A 19,742-nucleotide genomic window follows, 5' to 3' on the forward strand; every position below is an offset into this window, starting at 1 on the left:
GCTATGCACTGCAGTACACTCTCACAAGTAAAAAGTACACCTTAAATTACAGGTGGGAAACAGTTAGTGGAATGTACTTGTTAAAAGTATAGCATGCCATTTCTAAACTGTCATTCAATTAGGTCTATAGTTTGACCGAATATGTATGCCATGTAATTTTTTTATTTTACGGAGTTTTATATAGCGCGAACTTGACCCGACAATTTTAAATTGTTCCTTAACTATAGATCTACAAAACTAGACATTATGCAGCCTAAACCAGAACAGAATATCCGATGAATTGCAGTATGCAGCCAAGATTCCATAATGGACGTTTGACCAAGTCACTTTGTTTGATGTATACAGAAAATGTGGAGAGAAAAAATGTGTGCTGAACGGCGATATCTCGTGGTACCTAATAGTTTAAGTGTAGTTTGATCGTGACCAACGCCTGACAAGATGGTTTAAGTACTGTGTTCATAATTTAAGATGTTTGTTTTTTAGCTTTAATAATATATTTTAAAAAAGGCCCGTTTGGTAGGACACAAAAGAAGCACGTAAATTGATACGATACAGCAGTTGAGCGTTGTAGTCCACTAGATGCGTCCAAATTCATAAATAAATTGCACCCTAATCCAAAAGGAGAAGATTAACAAGGCTATGAAGTTTGGGACTGCGGGGCATGTCAAAAGTGAATGTATTTGATAGCTTGAAGAGGGTACAAGGAGGCGCTTGATGAACCGAAAACGGCCTGGGATTGCGACAGCAGAAATAAAAGTACACTGGGAGGGGGGGAGGAGAAATGTCAGACACGGCCTGGCAGCCGTGAATAATCTGAATTGAGGTAGCGGGGTATAGCGACATGGAATCCTGGGTAACCCGGGAGCAGCAGTTTTAAAATGAAACTTGAAGGGACCTCAGAAGCACTTGCAAGGCTTTGATGTTTGGGACTGCGGGGCATGTCAAAAGTGAATGTATTCGATAGCTTGAAGAGGGTACAAGGAGGCGCTTCATGAACCGAAAACTGCTTGGGATTGCGACGGGCAGAAATAAAAGTACACTGGGAGGGGGGAGGAAAAATGCGAGACACAGCCTGGTGGCCGTGAAAGTGAAAGTATGGCCGGCCATTGGCAGGAACAGCAGGGGTGAATAATTAGGGAGGAGGAGAAATGCCTGAGGCGGAGCGCACGCTGGGGGAAGCTTCAGATGCCTGTGGGAGGGAGGCTGATGGCTTTGATGTGGACGCGCTTTCCGCTCCAGTGCTCCACACGAACTGTAAGAAATCCGCATGCTTTCAAACCTTGGTTTAGCCTCTATATCTCTCGCCAGCAATGAGTAAGCGCATTGGCAGGCTAGACCTAAAAAGTCGGGAAGAAATGTAACGTAAGTATGCATGTTAGAGCTAAACTCATAGCAGTATTCCAATGCAGGTTAATAAAGAAAGAGTGGTTACAGTTTCCAACATGGGACCCACGCGGCGTATGTCACAATGTAACACCGATGGTTATTACTCAAATAACATTGTATATCCTTCACGCTGTCAGCAGGCGGTAGATCGGTGGTATCATGCAGTGCGCTCCCAGCAACCACTCAAAAACCACAAGTGATCTAGAGTGGAACGCTGTTGCGCACCACCGGCATCCCCCCCCCCCCCCCCCTGGTATCGCTACCATCCAAGGATAGAAAATGAAACACTAGAAGTTAGTGCAGTAAAGAGTGAGCCCGTCAGCCGGGGAACTAAGATGCCCAGTACTTCCAATGCAAACGTTGTTGCTCTATTTTACAATTAATCAATTAATTCGTTTTTTTAGACAAATTCTGTGGTTGCTTTTTGATTCAGGAAAGTGGAGTACATCGAACATCACGTCTGATATAAAATCACATTTACCAACTATCCTTGTATAAGGCATCATATCTAACATATCGTCTCATTTATTGCTTAGATCGCTACTTGAATTAAATGTTGTTAGTAAGCATTTACCCAAGTTACAGCTGTTAAATTAATGATATTTCTTTTTTTTACTCCTTAGGCTGTTTTCATTTCAAAAGATGTTTCTCAAACAAATATGTACCAGTGACCTACCTGTGGTATTCAGTCATGACCTTTTAAAGACATCGGATTTTTAATCTACCGAAATTCACTTTTAAGCCCATTTTGGAAAACAGTTGCATTGGTGTGAACTAATCAGTATGACTGATCCCATGATGGACTTTTTTGACGATGCTCAACTTTTCGGTGAGACCTTGGAAGGTTTGTCTGATGATGCGTTTGTTCAGCCAGTATCTGTTTCACTTGTTGATGAATTGAACCTGGGTGCTGAATTTGAGCCCTTGCATGTTGACTCACTCAACCATGTCCAAGACCCTCAAACACATCGAAAGATAAATGACTTTGAACCATTAACTACGCTTGAGTCACTCAAACTTCACCAACCATTCAATAGCTCTGTTGAAAATGTATTGTCTCCGTGCTCACAGTTCAGCTGTTCACCAATACATTCACAAAGTCAGGCCAATGGCATGTTTCCAGATGTGGCCGTTGGCAGCCCGATGTGGGGGCACCAAACGGCTGCTCCGATCGCCAATCAAAATGGGTCTCCATTCAATCATCAGGTGCATGCTCCGACTATGCAGCAAAACAAAGGGTTTGTAGCACCCCATGACTTTTCCTTATTTCAGACCAATGATCCGTCACAACCATGTGCCTCACTGCAGTCTCAACAAAACCGAAACGTCAGTAATCCAGGGCCAGAAACTGTAAATCAGCAAACAAAGTTTATGGAGGTCAGTGATTCATCCCCGCACAGGATTCCCGTTAATCAGCAGCCTCATGCTGGAAACCAGTCAAGTCCACAGCACTCTCACACTGTCCAACAGTTCACTCAAACTTCAGGGATTCCAATGCACTTTATTGGGAATCATCTTGGTGGTCCGCAAGATGTGAGATATGATGGGCTGTCTCCTACTATGACTCCTTGTTCTGTTGGTGCTACACAACCATTTTCTATTCCTTATTCCTTCTCCAATAATCATATTTCTTCCAACAATCTCCTGCAGCCCACTACTGCTTTAGATACCAGTCAGCCAGCACATCCTTTATCAGATTTTACTGGAAGTGAAGCTTTTGCACCAGGGACCAAGCAAGAGACTACACAGCACATCATGAATGCTAACGCACCATTAAACACAAACACTTTCCATTTGTTTCCTCCAGTCCATTCTCAGGATAACTTCAGCAGTTCGAAATTGTCTCCTGTAACCATTAATTATACTGCACCTGTTGCAGCCGCAACTCAGATCAGCCATTTTAATGAACACATAGAGAGCAATGGATTTTCTTCTTTAGAGGAAAACTTGCTTCATCATGTTGAATCTCAAGCAGAGCCGTTCACTGGACTTGATCCAGAGGACCTTCTTCAGGATGATCTACTGCCCCAGTTCGAAGACACTGCATTTGGTCCAGACAGTTCAGATTCAGGTCATGCTGTGTTGGAACAGCAAGTTTTGGAGCCTAACAGTAGTCCTCAACACATGAAACTCTCATCCGAAGTTTCTCGGCCACAGAATCAAAGTCCGTTTCACCTCTGGCATTCACCATCCCCTAACCATCATCCACTACAAGACCGAAATCGGTTCATCTCGCAAGGAAAGGTAGGTCATTCTTTGTCAACTTTATACATTTAAAGACCTGCTTAATTAGTTTTGGTGTTGCCAAACTCATTATTAGTATATACGATAATCTGTGTAATTCTAAAGTATACATTATTTCCTTTTGATTGATACATGCCACAGGTGTACACGGAACTGTTGCATCATTTGTATATAATGCATATAGAGTTTATGCCACTCGTACACTTGACCTACATACCACCTACAGATGCACCCAGCAATATTAACTGCATCGTGGCAAACATAGTGCATTTGAAATTTAATCTAGTGCTCTTTCCTGCCACTGAAACAGTCACATTTGTAAAATCCTTCTGCCGTGTGACTAAAATGTAAGCACCGAACACTTTGCAGTGAGTGACTGAATTATAGTAGCTATCTGGTGTTGCAAGACTGAAGAATAAACAATGAATTTGTCACTATAAAAATCCCATTGCTTTCTTGCGGAGGCACAATTGGTGCATTGCAGCTCATGTTGCTCAGTTTCCAAAATACAGCATATCCAGCAGTGAAATTGAATGAGATCTGGGTAGCTGATGGACAGGAAAGGCATATAGAAATGAGAGAGGCATGTAAGGAGGAAGGGCAGAGAGATGGTATAGAGGTATTTAGAGCGTAAGCAATAAAAGGACTAAGGCGAAGGTGGCACATGGGTGGAATGGCATATTTTTATCTCTCCCTATTACTAAAGTAAATCTGGCCGTGCTGTACATCTTAATTTATTTTTACCAAAATATATTTTGGAATACACAATAGTAGAGAGTTCGATTATGTTCTGTATAGGTCCGAAGTTTTTTTCTTCTTTTAACTCTTTAATGTTGTGGCTAATACCATAATAAGCGATGAAAAGAAATAAGAGTGTGAGATTCGGAGCAGTTAGACACCAAGGAGTAGGTGTGGAGAGAATGAGAGGTCACTGAAAAAAAGAGAATGCATGATGTAAAGGTGACCAAACCGATAAGGAACAGGCAGCAGAAATTGAGGGCCAGATGTATCAAGGCCTTTGCGACTCGCAAACGGCCTTTTAGCATTTTCTGGTATGTATGAAATAATCGCAATTTAAAAATAAGGAATCGCAAAAAATTGCGATTCCTTATTTTTCCATAGCATTTAAGGAATCGCAAATTTTGCGATTCCTTAAATGATATGTATGAAACATTTTACAATTGCGATTTTGTGTTAATAAATCGCAAATTACCACCAACTTGTAGTTGGTGGTAATTTGCGATTTCTGTTAAAAATGCCCTATTTGGCATTTGTGTGGGTGGCTTGTGACACACATACATGCCCATAGGGCATGTATGTGTACCACATGCACACACGTAGATTTCAGGGGTGCAGCAGGGTGTCTTTGAGACACCCCTGCCCCCTTGAAATAATTCTCAAATTGCGATTAGCAAATTCGCAATTTGAGAATTATTGCACTATCATTCCTATGGGCCTCCTGGCTCATAGGAATGCATTGGAAATTATTCTTTATTTGCGAATTCGCAAAATGCGAATTCGCAAATAAAGAATAATAAGGAATCGCTGAAAAATAGCGATTTTGTACATACATTCCGTTTTGCGAATTCTAAACAGCGATTCGCAAAAAATCGCTATTTAGGATTCGCAAAACGGAATCTTGATACATCTGGCCCTGAGTGTCTTTAACAGGTTAGATGGGAGGTGAGAGTATAGAAATAGGGTAAATGGAGATAATGAAGATGACTAGGCATTGCGCTACAGAAATGAGGTGAGAATGATGGTGAGGAAAAAAATAAGAGCAGCCACTCTATCAATTGCTCTCATTCCAAATCAAAGTTTGACCTCTAGTGAGAGATCGATGTTTCCCTGTTGATTTTTATTTTTTCGGAAGTCCTTTAGCTGGTACAACACAACAGATTTGTGCCTCTGAAAGGCCAATAGGGACAGTCTACAATTAAGGTTTGTTGAAATTTCTCGAATAGGCTTACAAGGTAACTTTTTCTGACACCCACCCCATCTCCTCTTGGAACTAATAGAAATAAAACTCTTCGTCCAAGATGCCAATAAAAATAATGTGATAAGCTTGTGTGGTTAAAGTTGTTTGGCACATGAACACTCACGTGGAGACTTACTTGTGTTTTTTCTGTGGTTTAGCATACAACAGAAAGAAAAACTGTGTGAAGAAATCCTTAGAGGTTTGTATTCCGCATCTGAAAGGCTACCTCTTGAAGTACATTGTATATTGCCATTAAAAAACATAAAAGGGACCATGGTGCTCTTGCTTATTGTGTATACTCGTGTGTGCTGTTTGCCAGACAGAAGGTTCTGTTACTGTGCTTGGTCTTTGGGACATACATGCAGTAGTTCAGTAGACATGACAGAAGTTGTGGGTTTTTAACGGCTTGTAGAGTATTTTGGAGTGTTACAAAGCCCCACATATCGATCAATGGTGTGGGGGAGTGAGTAGCTGTCTAAGTAAACAATTTCTATATTATTGTAAAGTCAGAAACAGATCAGGGGTTGGTAGAGTCCAACCAGATGCAAGATTTGAAACCCCTATCTGGTTTTCCTCTCTTACTTTCCCCCGTTGTCAAAAGGCTTCAGTGCAACACCAGTCTGAAGAGTTCAGTCTTAAGTGGTTTTCTGAACTGGGTGTGCTGAATGACAGTGATGTAAAGTGTTTGTGTCTATTGATACCTTTGTGGGTGATGTGCAGTTTCTGGCTGAGGAGTATTTGGTGATGAGTGAGGAGGCAGATTTTGCACACAGCAGGATCCTTTGCATTATTAGCAATTTTAGATGGCGCACATTGTTTTGGAATTTACCCTTCATTCCGTCAGGAATCCGAGTGTTATAAGGGTTAATTTCTAGTCACCATGTTTCTAATTATTTAGGTGCAATTGAGACTGCATGATGATGTAGTCTTAGTAGTTTGTAAGGGGTTTGCCGTGCTAGAAGATCACCCAGCCTCGTCATACCTAGAAACATTTTGAGTTGCATCCAATAATTGGTTTGTAGGAGTGGCATGATGTTTGTAAGCATTGATAGATTTTTGTCTAATACAATAGTACAATTACTAACTTTTCCCCAAGCCTTAAGACCTTTCACAATAGAAATATGTTTGGTATGCTCATCTCTGGAACAGGATCTCTATTTTCATTCGATTCGGGCAGAGGAAGTTTTTGTTCCTATAATGTGGTGTGTAGTTTGACAACTCTCATGTTTGTCTGGCTAACTGATTCGTTAGATTTGGCGTTAGTCTATACCTTTTGAGTTTACTAAAATGATTCCTCCAACGGTCTGCTATTGTCATTCACAGTTTTCTTCCGCTCACTTCGACTATTAGCTAACTGCACTGTGAGTGACAACATTGTTATTTTGCAAAAGCCCCATCACACACAGAGGTTCCCTCCACTATTGCAATGAGTGGCTTTTGAGACCAAAACAAATTTTCGCTCTTAGCCATTTATTTATTTTTAAATAAAAAAAAATATATTGGCGAGGGCTGGCAACACTATCAACAATAGGCAAAACAAAGATCTTGACCAAGCCAAAGGGCTGGCAGACTATGCTAGTTTTTTTACTTGCATACAGATTTGTGTCGTTGGCATATAATTGGAAGTAAACCGGTTGATGGTTTGTACTAAATATAAATGTCAAACAAATAGATAAAGCTCCTCTGTACTTGGCTTTCATGGAACGCATTTCAGCTTTTGATCTTGTTCATAGATGGAAACTGTGGTCCATTCTTACCACTATGGGTGTTGGCCTGGGCAGTTTCTTTTCTGTAGCAACATAATATCAAGGTCAATTATAACATGCGACCTGTACGGAGGTTTTTAGATTGGCCAGAGAAGTCAGACAAGTTTGTGTTACCTTGGATTTGAAATGTTTATAAATTAATGATTTGGAATCCTTTTTAACTGAAGGGTACAAAAAGTACCTTCCGCTTTTTGGTACAGAATTAATACCAATTCTGTTATACATGGATGACGCAGTTTTATTGGCCATGACCGCTAATGCATTGAATAAATTACTTGATTGTGTTAGGTCCTACATGGATGATAGTGTCCGTAGTGCTAAGTATAGTACTAACTATAGTGAGACATTTGTTATGTTCACGGTCACAAAATTATCTAAATGAAGAAACTTTAGGATAAAAAACCATCACTTAAAGTTACTGTTTCCTCTTACTTATGTGTGGTTTTTTATAATACTTGGCCCATGAAAGATTTGTTAAAATTAAAGCAAATGTCTTTTGTACGTTCTTTATTGTGTATATATACAGTGTTGCACACAAACTAGGTAAGAAACCGAAATCTCATTCTGTTGCCAGTTATGGCGCAGGTGTATGGGGATGCATTAATAAGATTCCCCTCCATATCGAAGACAACACATTTTGTCATTGACTTCTGGTTGTCCCACAGAGTTGCTCACATTACACCTGTCATGAAGCGATTGGCGTTCCTCGTCTCTGACGGAATCCAGCTTTTTTTTCCCTGAACTCCTGTTATGGATCTGTCTCTAATCCTTGTACCAGTTTAAACAGATAGAATATTAAAGATTTGTTATCGCTGGAACCCCATGGTAATTCAAAGATGGCCATTTGTTCCCAACTAAAAAGTAAGTAGACCAGATATATTTTATTTTCCAGAGCTCATTACAAAGAGGCATAAATTATGTGCTAAAACCTTCATTTTTTAAAATCAAAATAGGACGCATGTCTGAACTGCTCGAGTTATCAAAGTTGTCTGTAAAGTCTTACATTATGGTTAAGATGACTCTTAAGATGGAACCTTTTCTCCTTAACATTCATCATTCTGGAGTCTGTCATCTCTTAAATCAGTTTAGAGTGGGGCTCATACAATATTTCTTACTTTTTACATTGGGCCGTAGCTTACATGAGCGTATTTACCTCTGTCCTTGTGAGGGTGCTTACTTACAATGCACCATGAGTTTTGTGACTTTTATAGGTCCCCGTGTCAGGCATTGCTTGTACCCATTCGTAAAAATGCTAACTTGACACAATGTAGACCTGTTCTTCGTTATCTTGAGATGCGTGTGTAGCATTTAGTATGTTTTGCTGTTAGTCGTTATTTGGCTGCTGCTATCAATGGCCGCAAAAGGTTTGACATGCAAAATCATCCTGTAATGAATATTTTATCTATTTTCTTTCATGGATCTTATTAACCAAATAAAGAGGAATTTAATTGAAATGTTAAACAAGGGGCATCAGGGATGGACTCCTGTGGAACACTGCACGTCTTTGCTTTTCTCTGGTTTCCTTTCACTGATGTGAATTTGCAGGCTTACATGTAACCCATTTTAGCTTCCTCTTAGACAACCATGACTATTTGTTGATTTACGGAGATTTATCCCCCCGCTTTCCAGTCAGGAGAGGTGTACGGCAGGGCTGCGTCTTAGCCCCGACGCTCTTCAGCCTGTACATTAACGGCCTGGTGGGGGATTTACTCAAGGTCAGGGATAGTGATGTCCCCCGGTTGTCCACTGGCCGGGTGCCCGCTCTGATGTTCGCTGACGACACTTTGTTGCTTTCGCGAACATCAACGGGCATCCAGCGAGTTCTGGACGGGTTTGTGACATTCTGCGCCTCGCGTGGCCTAGAGATCAACCTGGGTAAGACCAAGTTTATGATCTTTGGACCCCCGAGGCGCACTCGTCCGGTCCCCACTCTAAATGGGACACCGCTTGAACGAGTGGAAACTTTTGTTTATTTGGGCATCACCCTAAACGAAGACTTCACCTGGGGCCCCCAGGTTGCTAGTTCCACCCTGAGACTTTCGCAGATCACTGGGGGTATTTGCAAGTTCCATAAGTCAACCATCTTCAGACCAGTTTCCCCTGCTCTTGAGATCTATGGGGTCCAGGCAAGACCTGCTGCAACATACGGAGCGGAGCTCTGTGGCCATACGAACACACATAGCCTACTGAAAGTGGAGCAGGCCTTTATGGGGAACTTGGTGGGTCTCCCCCAGAGCACTCCATTGATACCCTTGCGATTGGACATGGAAATCGAGCCCATCACTGAACTACTCTCAGCACGTCCGCTTCTGTACTGGAGAAGGCTCTGGACTGTCCCAGAGCTCGAGGACTACAGAGCGGAATATTCAATGGTCTGGGCTACCCTGAAAGGCAAGCGTATACCGTGGTTACAGCACATCAAAACTCTTGCCCAACAAATTGGCCTCCCCCAATTGTGGGAGTCCCCTGAGGTGAGCTGTGCGGCGGTCCAGAGGAAAGAACTGGTGGCCATTGTGAGACATTTTAACCTAAGTCTACTGTGTAGTGCGACAGTTATGGGAAGGCTTACGAAAGAGGTCTTACAGGTCAAGCTAGCGCCTCAGAGGGAAGAATTCTTAGACCTAATACAGCCACCGCTAGCGAGGAAACTATACACCCAATTAAGGCACGGCTGCTTACCCATCGGGGCACTGACTTTCTCTTGGTCAGGGAAAGAGGATGGTTCCTGCCCAGCATGCAATTGTACTAAAGAGGACATTGTTCACATTTTGTTCTTTTGCCCGGCGTATAGCAGTATACGTAGATGCTGGTTGGTACCGTTGTGTAAAAAATTGGGATTAAGCCAATGTGCCCAGGCCTGCAGGATCCTAACCTATGACACCTCTCCCGCCATTGTCTTCTCGGTTTCCCGCTTTTTACATGGAATGTGGCGAAGAAGGACTTCTCTGCTTAACTGTCTTTTTTTTATTCTTTTTTACTGTGATGGCCATTTCTTGATAACTTCCAATTTAATAATGTCTTATATTAAAAACTCTATTTATGTTTTTATTATCTATGTACATATTTTATCTGTGCTTTTATGGTCTTTGACCGAAATAAAGTTATCAAAATGAAATGATTTACTGAAGAATTGTGTGGTAAGTGGTAATGTAGGCTGCTGAAAGGTCAAGATGTACAAGTCATGCTTGCTTTCATTCAGGGCGATCGACAAGAATGTACAGGTGTACAAGTGTAGTCTCTCTTACCTGCATGGTTCTGAAACCAAATTGCAGGTTACCAAGGAAATGTATTTGCAGCACATTTTCTTATATTTGGCTTTTCATTCTTTTCTGTGATTTTACTAACCTAAGACAGATTAGAAATATGCCAGGAACAACACCAGTAATAAGGGATTGCTACTGGTTTCTTCAGGAGGTGGGTGGAAACAAATCCTGCTTTTCATGCTGAATGAGAATAGTCACCTCAGAGTAGAAGAGAGTAATGTAAGAGCCTTGGCATCTATTTCATAATGGTAATTGTCTTTTTTAGCTGGTGCAGGAATTGCAAGACATTTGTATGGAAATTATGAAACTACATTTTCACTACTTAGATCCTGGAGGAGGAAGACGGTCTTCTGAAGAAGCATTTCTTAGGTGGTTTGGAGAGGGAGCTTAGGTGGTTTGGACAGGGAGCTGATGTGGTGTTTTTACACAAACTAAAATCTTTCAAAGAAAATGCAATAACATCCATAGATATTTAAAAAAGACTGGTACACAAAAGGGGCGCTATTCCAGTCTACACTCCATTCATGGAACAGTTGCGTAAACAGTTGCTTCCTCAATTTTTGTAATGTACAGTGGCTCCTACATATTCTTTGGTTGAACGTCCTTCCAAGGTGACACAGTGGATCTGGATTTCTTTCTTTATCCATCTGATGTTCAGTGATGCTATCTTGCGACTCCGCCATAGAGAATGTGTTGACTGTGTTTATAGCATCTTTTGTGCTCGTGATTTTTTTCTGCATCTTAGCAGATATGACATGGAGCAGTTGGGATACTTCTTTCCCTTTTTTTTTTTTTTACATTTGTTTTGCCCTTATTTATACTTTTGCGTTTTATCACCACCTAAATCAGCAAACGTTAATCTTGTTACTACTTGTCACAGGCACATTTATGCTTTTAACCCTTTCGATGCTGATGACGAGCTCAGCTCGTCATCACCCACGGGTGTCGTGTGCTGATGACGAGCTGAGCTCGTCATGGTGCCACTAAAATGGCATTTTCCAGCACAGGGGGGGGAAAATGGCCAGCAGCCATGTGGTTAAACCTCAAACCAAGCAAAAACAAATACTTTCCAGTGCAGTTTTTTAAAAAGTTCTCACAGAATGGAAGGCTATTCAGCAATTTAATGATTGCTATATTATCATACCATTGAATTTACCTAAACATTTTCTCAAAAAGCATAGTGCATCTTCAATTTTGTTTATATATCGTCGCCCCTAACCACCTTTGCCTGCGCACTCGCGGGGTGGGTGCTCATGTTGCGGGGGTGTACCCGCATTGACAATGTTAGCTCCGTTTTTCCCCTGTCTGGTATTTTCAAAGGAAAAGCACTCTCCGACGTGAGTTCCTGAAATTTATTTCAGAACTCTTCGGCTGGTGGGAGTAGCAGGTAGCCTGGTAAACTGACAATGTTACCTGGACAGCCAAGGTGGTAGCGTGGCAAAGATACGTTGACAACCTCTCTCTGATTTTGAGCGGGTCCCCAGAATCAGCGAGGGGTTATATAAAGGTCTTGAACACCAAAGAAGTCAATCTAAAATTCACACGTGAGTTAAGTTCCACATCAATACATTTTTTGAACCGAAGGGTCTTTGTATCTGAGGCCAGGTTATGCACTATGTTGTACAAAAAACCCACAGCTGGAAATTCAATACTTCATGCTACCAGCAGCCATCCACACACACTCATCAGCACCATCCCTTATGGTGAGCTCATGAGAATAACAAGCATTGGAAATGCAATAGGTTTCGAATTTATTTGAGTTAGAGCTAATGACGCTGTAAATGGCAATGTCTTTTAGCCATGTGTTATGGAGTGTATGCATGTGGTGTGTAGTGGAATTATGTAGGTTGGATTGGAATTGTATTAATGGGGGCATGCTGCGTTTTAGATGACTGTTTAAAAGTGAAGTGCACCATACTGCGATTGCTACAATGGTAAATTGTGGATGCGTTAACAATGATGTGTTCACTGATGGCTGGTGGTGTGTGTGCGCCTGTAGAAATTGTGCACTGATGGCTGGTGGTGTGTGTTCCTGGTAAAAGTGTGCACAGCTGGCTGGTGGTGTGTGTGTGCCGGGTGAAAGCGTGCACTGACGGCTGGTGGTGTGTGTGTTCGGTGAAAGCGTGCACTGACGTCTGGTGTTGTGTGCCTGGTGGAAGCCTGCACTGATGGCTGGTGGTGTTTGTGCCTGGTGAAAGCGTGCACTGACTCACTCTCACTGTCACTCACACATGCCGTCACTGTCACTCACACATGCCATCACTGTCACATGCCGTCACTGTCACTCACACATGCCATCACTCTCACTCACTCATGCCGTCACTCTCACTGTCACTCACTCATGCCGTCACTCTCACTGTCACTCACTCATGCCGTCACTCTCACTGTCACTCACTCATGCCGTCACTCTCACTGTCACTCACTCATGCCGTCACTCTCACTGTCACGCACTCATGCCGTCACTCTCACTCTCACTGTCACGCACTCATGCCGTCACTCTCACTGTCACGCACTCATGCCGTCACTCTCACTGTCACGCACTCATGCCGTCACTCTCACTGTCACGCACTCATGCCGTCACTCTCACTGTCACGCACTCATGCCATCACTCTCACTCTCACGCACTCATGCCATCACTCTCACTCACTCATGCCGTCACTCTCTCACTCATGCCGTCACTCTCTCACTCATGCCGTCACTCTCTCACTCATGCCGTCACTCTCTCACTCATGCCGTCACTCTCTCACTCATGCCGTCACTCTCTCACTCATGCCGTCACTCTCTCACTCATGCCGTCACTCTCTCACTCATGCCGTCACTCTCTCACTCATGCCGTCACTCTCTCACTCATGCTGTCACTCTCTCACTCATGCCGTCACTCTCTCACTCATGCCGTCACTCTCCCTGTCACTCCCTGTCACTCCCTGTCACTCCCTGTCACTCCCTGTCACTCCCTGTCACTCCCTGTCACTCCCCGTCACTCCCCGTCACTCCCCGTCACTCCCTGTCACTCCCTGTCACTCCCTGTCACTACCTGTCACTCCCTGTCACTCTCACTGACGCCGTCACTCTCACTGACGCCGTCACTCTCACTGACGCCGTCACTCTCACTGACGCCGTCACTCTCACTGACGCCGTCACTCTCACTGACGCCGTCACTCTCACTGACGCCGTCACTCTCACTGACGCCGTCACTCTCACTGACGCCGTCACTCTCACTGACGCCGTCACTCTCACTCACGCCGTCACTCTCACTGACGCCGTCACTCTCACTCACGCCGTCACTCTCACTCACGCCGTCACTCTCACTGACGCCGTCACTCTCACTGACGCCGTCACTCTCACTGACGCCGTCACTCTCACTGACGCCGTCACTCTCACTGACGCCGTCACTCTCACTGACGCCGTCACTCTCACTGACGCCGTCACTCTCACTGACGCCGTCACTCTCACTGACGCCGTCACTCTCACTGACGCCGTCACTCTCACTGACGCCGTCACTCTCACTGACGCCGTCACTCTCACTGACGCCGTCACTCTCACTGACGCCGTCACTCTCACTGACGCCGTCACTCTCACTCACGCCGTCACTCTCACTCACGCCGTCACTCTCACTGACGCCGTCACTCTCACTGACGCCGTCACTCTCACTGACGCCGTCACTCTCACTGACGCCGTCACTCTCACTGACGCCGTCACTCTCACTGACGCCGTCACTCTCACTCACGCCGTCACTCTCACTCACGCCGTCACTCTCACTCACGCCGTCACTCTCACTCACGCCGTCACTCTCACTCACGCCGTCACTCTCACTCACGCCGTCACTCTCACTCACGCCGTCACTCTCACTCACGCCGTCACTCTCACTCACGCCGTCACTCTCACTCACGCCGTCACTCTCACTCACGCCGTCACTCTCACTCACGCCGTCACTCTCACTCACGCCGTCACTCTCACTCACGCCGTCACTCTCACTCACGCCGTCACTCTCACTCACGCCGTCACTCACTCACGCCGTCACTCACTCACGCCGTCACTCTCACTCACGCCGTCACTCACTCACGCCGTCACTCTCACTCACGCCGTCACTCTCACTCACGCCGTCACTCTCACTCACGCCGTCACTCTCACTCACGCCGTCACTCTCACTCACGCCGTCACTCTCACTCACGCCGTCACTCTCACTCACGCCGTCACTCTCACTCACGCCGTCACTCTCACTCACGCCGTCACTCTCACTCACGCCGTCACTCTCACTCACGCCGTCACTCTCACTCACGCCGTCACTCTCACTCACGCCGTCACTCTCACTCACGCCGTCACTCTCACTCACGCCGTCACTCTCACTCACGCCGTCACTCTCACTCACGCCGTCACTCTCACTCACGCCGTCACTCTCACTCACGCCGTCACTCTCACTCACGCCGTCACTCTCACTCACGCCGTCACTCTCACTCACGCCGTCACTCTCACTCACGCCGTCACTCTCACTCACGCCGTCACTCTCACTCACGCCGTCACTCTCACTCACGCCGTCACTCTCACTCACGCCGTCACTCTCACTCACGCCGTCACTCTCACTCACGCCGTCACTCTCACTCACGCCGTCACTCTCACTCACGCCGTCACTCGCGCCGTCACTCGCTGTCACTCGCTGTCACTCGCTGTCACTCGCTGTCACTCGCCGTCACTCGCTGTCACTCACGCCGTCACTCACTGTCACTCACGCCGTCACTCACTGTCACTCACGCCGTCACTCACTGTCACTCACGCCGTCACTCACTGTCACTCACGCCGTCACTCACTGTCACTCACGCCGTCACTCACTGTCACTCACGCCGTCACTCACTGTCACTCACGCCGTCACTCACTGTCACTCACGCCGTCACTCACTGTCACTCACGCCGTCACTCACTGTCACTCACGCCGTCACTCACTGTCACTCACGCCGTCACTCACTGTCACTCACGCCGTCACTCACTGTCACTCACGCCGTCACTCACTGTCACTCACGCCGTCACTCACTGTCACTCACGCCGTCACTCACTGTCACTCACGCCGTCACTCACTGTCACTCACGCCGTCACTCACTGTCACTCACGCCGTCTCTCACTCTCACTCTCACTCATGCCGTCACTCTCACTCTCACTCATGCCGTCACTCTCACTCTCACTCATGCCGTCACTCTCACTCTCACTCATGCCGTCACTCTCACTCTCACTCATGCCGTCACTCTCACTCTCACTGTCACTCATGCCGTCACTCTCACTCTCACTGTCACTCATGCCGTCACGCTCACTCTCACTGTCACTCACGCCGTCACTCTCACTCTCACTGTCACTCACGCCGTCACTCTCACTCTCACTGTCACTCACGCCGTCACTCTCACTGTCACTCATCGCTTTTCACAAATGAGAACAAGTTGTGAAAAGGAGACACGCTTATCACGTGCTGTCAGTTGTTCTCGTCTAAGAAATGTGCGAAAACTGCTCTTTTGTTTTGTGCAAGAATTTTGGCAACAGAAGAAATGAAGCCTCCGATTGGATAAAAGGAAACACTGCCCCCCCCCCCGTCCTGATGGTGCCGCCCCAGCTGTTGCATCAGAAGAAAAAAAAATGCTTATTGCCCTGGAAGATATGATCCAGCCGCATTTGGACAGGTTCTATGGTTATACCGAGTCCGTGCACGTTTCCGCCTGAGGTCACCGGTGAAGACTACCTTCTGACAGTTGAAGGGTTGGCTGTGACAGACGGACTCCTCGGTGGTCTCTGCCTCCCTCACAGAAATCCCCTCCAGCGGGAGAACTACAAGTGCAGCTGCTGTTTGCAGCACAGCAGGGTACAGGTGGCGCTTAACAGATGAAACAGATGCAAAAGCAATGACAGGATAGCGTGAGTCGGGCGAGAGCGTATTTTTAAGAGATCGGGAGGTTATGCCGTTTAATTCATAGCTGCCAAGTTTTTATGTGCATTTTGTGGCCTTTCTGTCTGCAGCGTACCCACATGTGATGGTTGCATTGCACGGGTCAGATTACTGAGATCTCTGCTTAAACTGGACCTCTCCACGTGTAGGCATCGGTCTTTTTCTGCACAACTTTGCATATCTCGCATGTCTGGAAAAACAGCTGTCCTTGTTTTATTATCATTGTACTTTCGTTATTCTTTAAGTCGTTAACATTTCAGTTAAATCCTTGTTCCGTTCAGATTAAACATAATCTAGTAACAAGCGGCACTTCAACCGATCGTTTCGCGATCGAATTGTAAAAAAAAAAGCCCCCTAGTGGCGCACGTGCGCCACTGCGAGCATATGTCTTCAATTACCGTTGCTTGACAGCCGCGGTAATTGAAGAGACATGGCCTTCTGGTGCGCGTAACAGACACCAATAGGCCATAGGCGGAGCTACGCAACCGCCTATGGTCTATTGCGTGTTCTGTTTCTAAAGCACACGCACACAAAGGCCAATAGGAATGCACCTAGGCAAAAACATGCACGAGCAGCGTGGAATTCCTAGGTACATTCTGAGAAGCCTGCAGAAAAGGACTCTGGGCTACGCCCACTGCTGACACAGTGGCTAGGCCTGAGTCCTAACACAAAAGACTGTGATTTTCAAACAGCTGCCCATGAGAGTACAGCTAGATTCATCGCACGAGGCTACAACAAACAAACATTGGAACAAGCCTTGAAGGTTAAATCCATATCCAGAGTAGATCTACTGAAGGACACACAGAGGGTCATCAAGGAAACTGGGAAATTTAGAATGATCACTACCTTTTCAGAGAACGCAAATGAATTAAGAAACATCATGCTAAAAAATTGGCGCACTTCGAAAAAGGACCAGATCATAGGTCAGGACATACCTCCTAGTCCATTGTTGACTTTCAGGAAAGCGAGATCCTTGAACAACAGCTTAGTGAGTAGTCATCATGGAAAGGAGGGCACCGGAACCATCTTTAAGAAATTACATGTTTTTTTTTTCTCATGCGAGAAATGGAAGGCCTGCCAGAAGAGTAAAAAAACTCAATCCTATAAGGTGCCAAAGCTGAAGAAACAAAGATATATAAATAAGTTCATGACCTGTAGCACACCCTATACTGTTTATTGCTTAGTATGTCCATGTGGATTGAGATGCAATGGAAGTACTATTCATCCCACAAAAGTCCGAATCTTAGAACACATGAGGGCCATTACGAATAAGGATGCAAAGTACCCGGTTGCAAGACACTTCAGTGAAAAATACTAGTTACAGGAACCTCCTAACATTTTTCTGTGTAGATCATGGACCTGAAAATTCTGGTGGAGGTGTCAGAATTCTAAGACTGAGGAGGCTTGAATCATGCTACATAATCGCTTTACAAACTAAGCCCCCCCCCGCCAGGCATGAATAGTAGTGAGCAGTTATCGGTATACCCTGGTGAATAACGAATGATAAACTGTACTTGGCTATGCTGAGATTGACTATATCTGCAAACCTTCTTCCCTTCATCTAGGATCTGTTCCGCTTCCCCTCCTTTCATGTTTCCTCTCTTTGTTCTTTTGGTTATGCTGCCTGAACAAATGTTTGCACCTAAATCTTTTGGCGCTTAGAGCCTGCATTTTGTTGGACAGTATCACTGAAAAGTGGCATATGGTGGTAAAAGGGGGGAGAGCGGGGTCTATGGCCTCTGCAAGGATGCTATTAAGTTCTCTACCACAGATCAAAAACTGGATCTGTCAGCAACTCCTCTAGCAGTCTAGGAAGATGTGACTGTAGACTCCTTGTGCATGTTATCCTTGAAAAATAATAAGTGTAATCTTCTGCCAGAGATAACTCACCTAATTTTGTATTTTACTGTTTTATAAACTTGTATTACAGAGGTGTACCAGATTTCCACCTCCTATAAATGGCTATTCTGTCCTCCAGTGTTTCCTATTGGGCACTCCCTGGTAGGTACTGTGAAATAAAGTCCAAACTCAATTATGCTGTCCCTACATAACCTCTACAAAAGAGTAATTCCCAAAATTTGAGCTCACAAGGCTGATGATATCCTCATTACTCTGGATTGGGCATGTTGTCTGTGTTCTACAGACCTTCTGCACTTTAGTGCCCTTTTCTCCTGAGTGAGGATCTTTGGAGTCTGGCGGAGAGCAGTTACTTCCTCCTAATATAAGGGTCCCTTACCTTTTTTGCTTGCAGTGTGCGAGGCTGTGGCTTGCTTCCTATCCGTTTCCTCGAGAGGTTTTAGATCTCCTCATGGCAGCTGCCAAACTATCTATGATTGCAATCTATTCTATCAGAGGATCTGCTTTTACCTGTAGGTGTTCTGGACAGTCTATTGACCCTTTTAAGACCTCGAAGGTTCCAAATTCAAACTATTGTTCAGATTCCTCAGCAAAGCCTTAATTTAGGAACGCTGAAAGGTTATTTGTTGAAAATATAAGCATGAATAATTTCCACAGATTAGAGTGGCTCTTTCATGTTTCCAGAAAGTATATACTTCTGTGGAATACATTTTCCCGCAAAGCCATGTCATGTCGCCATTTGGAACCTCTTTTTTTGTGGGGGGGTCGTCTGCCGTTCCAAACTGTGCAACCTGCCCACTTTAATTACTTTCTGGGGATGTAGCTTTCTGGGTAGCAATCACGACTTGGTAGAAATGTAAACTGAATGCAGTTTGTGCCTTTGCCTCCTAACAATCTTCCATAAATACTGCAGATCAAACCACCGTTTGTTTCTTCCTAAGGTGATATTGAAATGTTAATACATTTCAACCCATTAGGTCACCAGCTTTATCTTATCTTTCTAAGGAGAAAAATACGTTTTGCAGACTTAACCCAAGGAGAGCATCGAATTACTATGTTCATACATATAAGTAATTCAAGAAAGATAACCTCCGTGCGCCCTTTCATAGTCCCTAATTGGGCACTTAAAACATAACGTATATCTAAAGATTTTACAAAAAAAAACCATAACATATATCCTTTTGAATGCCTGTTATGGTGAAAGTGTTGCTTTTAACTGACATGCTTGTCCCGTGAAGGTTTTTGGGCTTCCCACACCAGAACTGTGGCTGAGACATTTGAAAGAAGGATGGGGCTCATTCAGTTAGTAATGTGTTATTCGGTTTT

At 44.8% G+C, this 19,742-nt stretch overlaps 1 protein-coding gene across 4 annotated transcripts in view; it reads left to right on the forward strand.

Moving 5' to 3' along the window:
* Window positions 1-19,742, forward strand: part of CHD9 (chromodomain helicase DNA binding protein 9) — a 2,197,083-nt gene that overhangs the window by 150,830 nt on the left and 2,026,511 nt on the right. For all 4 annotated transcript variants that reach the window (XM_086945174.1, XM_086945175.1, XM_086945176.1 and 1 more), the window contains exon 4: window positions 2,010-3,630. In XM_086945174.1, the coding sequence (XP_086801300.1) occupies window positions 2,170-3,630 (1,461 nt within the window). In that variant the 5' untranslated portion in view covers window positions 2,010-2,169. The remainder of the gene's footprint in view (window positions 1-2,009; window positions 3,631-19,742) is intronic.

Source organism: Lissotriton vulgaris, chromosome 12 (genome assembly GCF_964263255.1).
Source record: "Lissotriton vulgaris chromosome 12, aLisVul1.2, whole genome shotgun sequence".
NCBI classification, from domain to species: Eukaryota; Metazoa; Chordata; class Amphibia; order Caudata; family Salamandridae; genus Lissotriton; species Lissotriton vulgaris.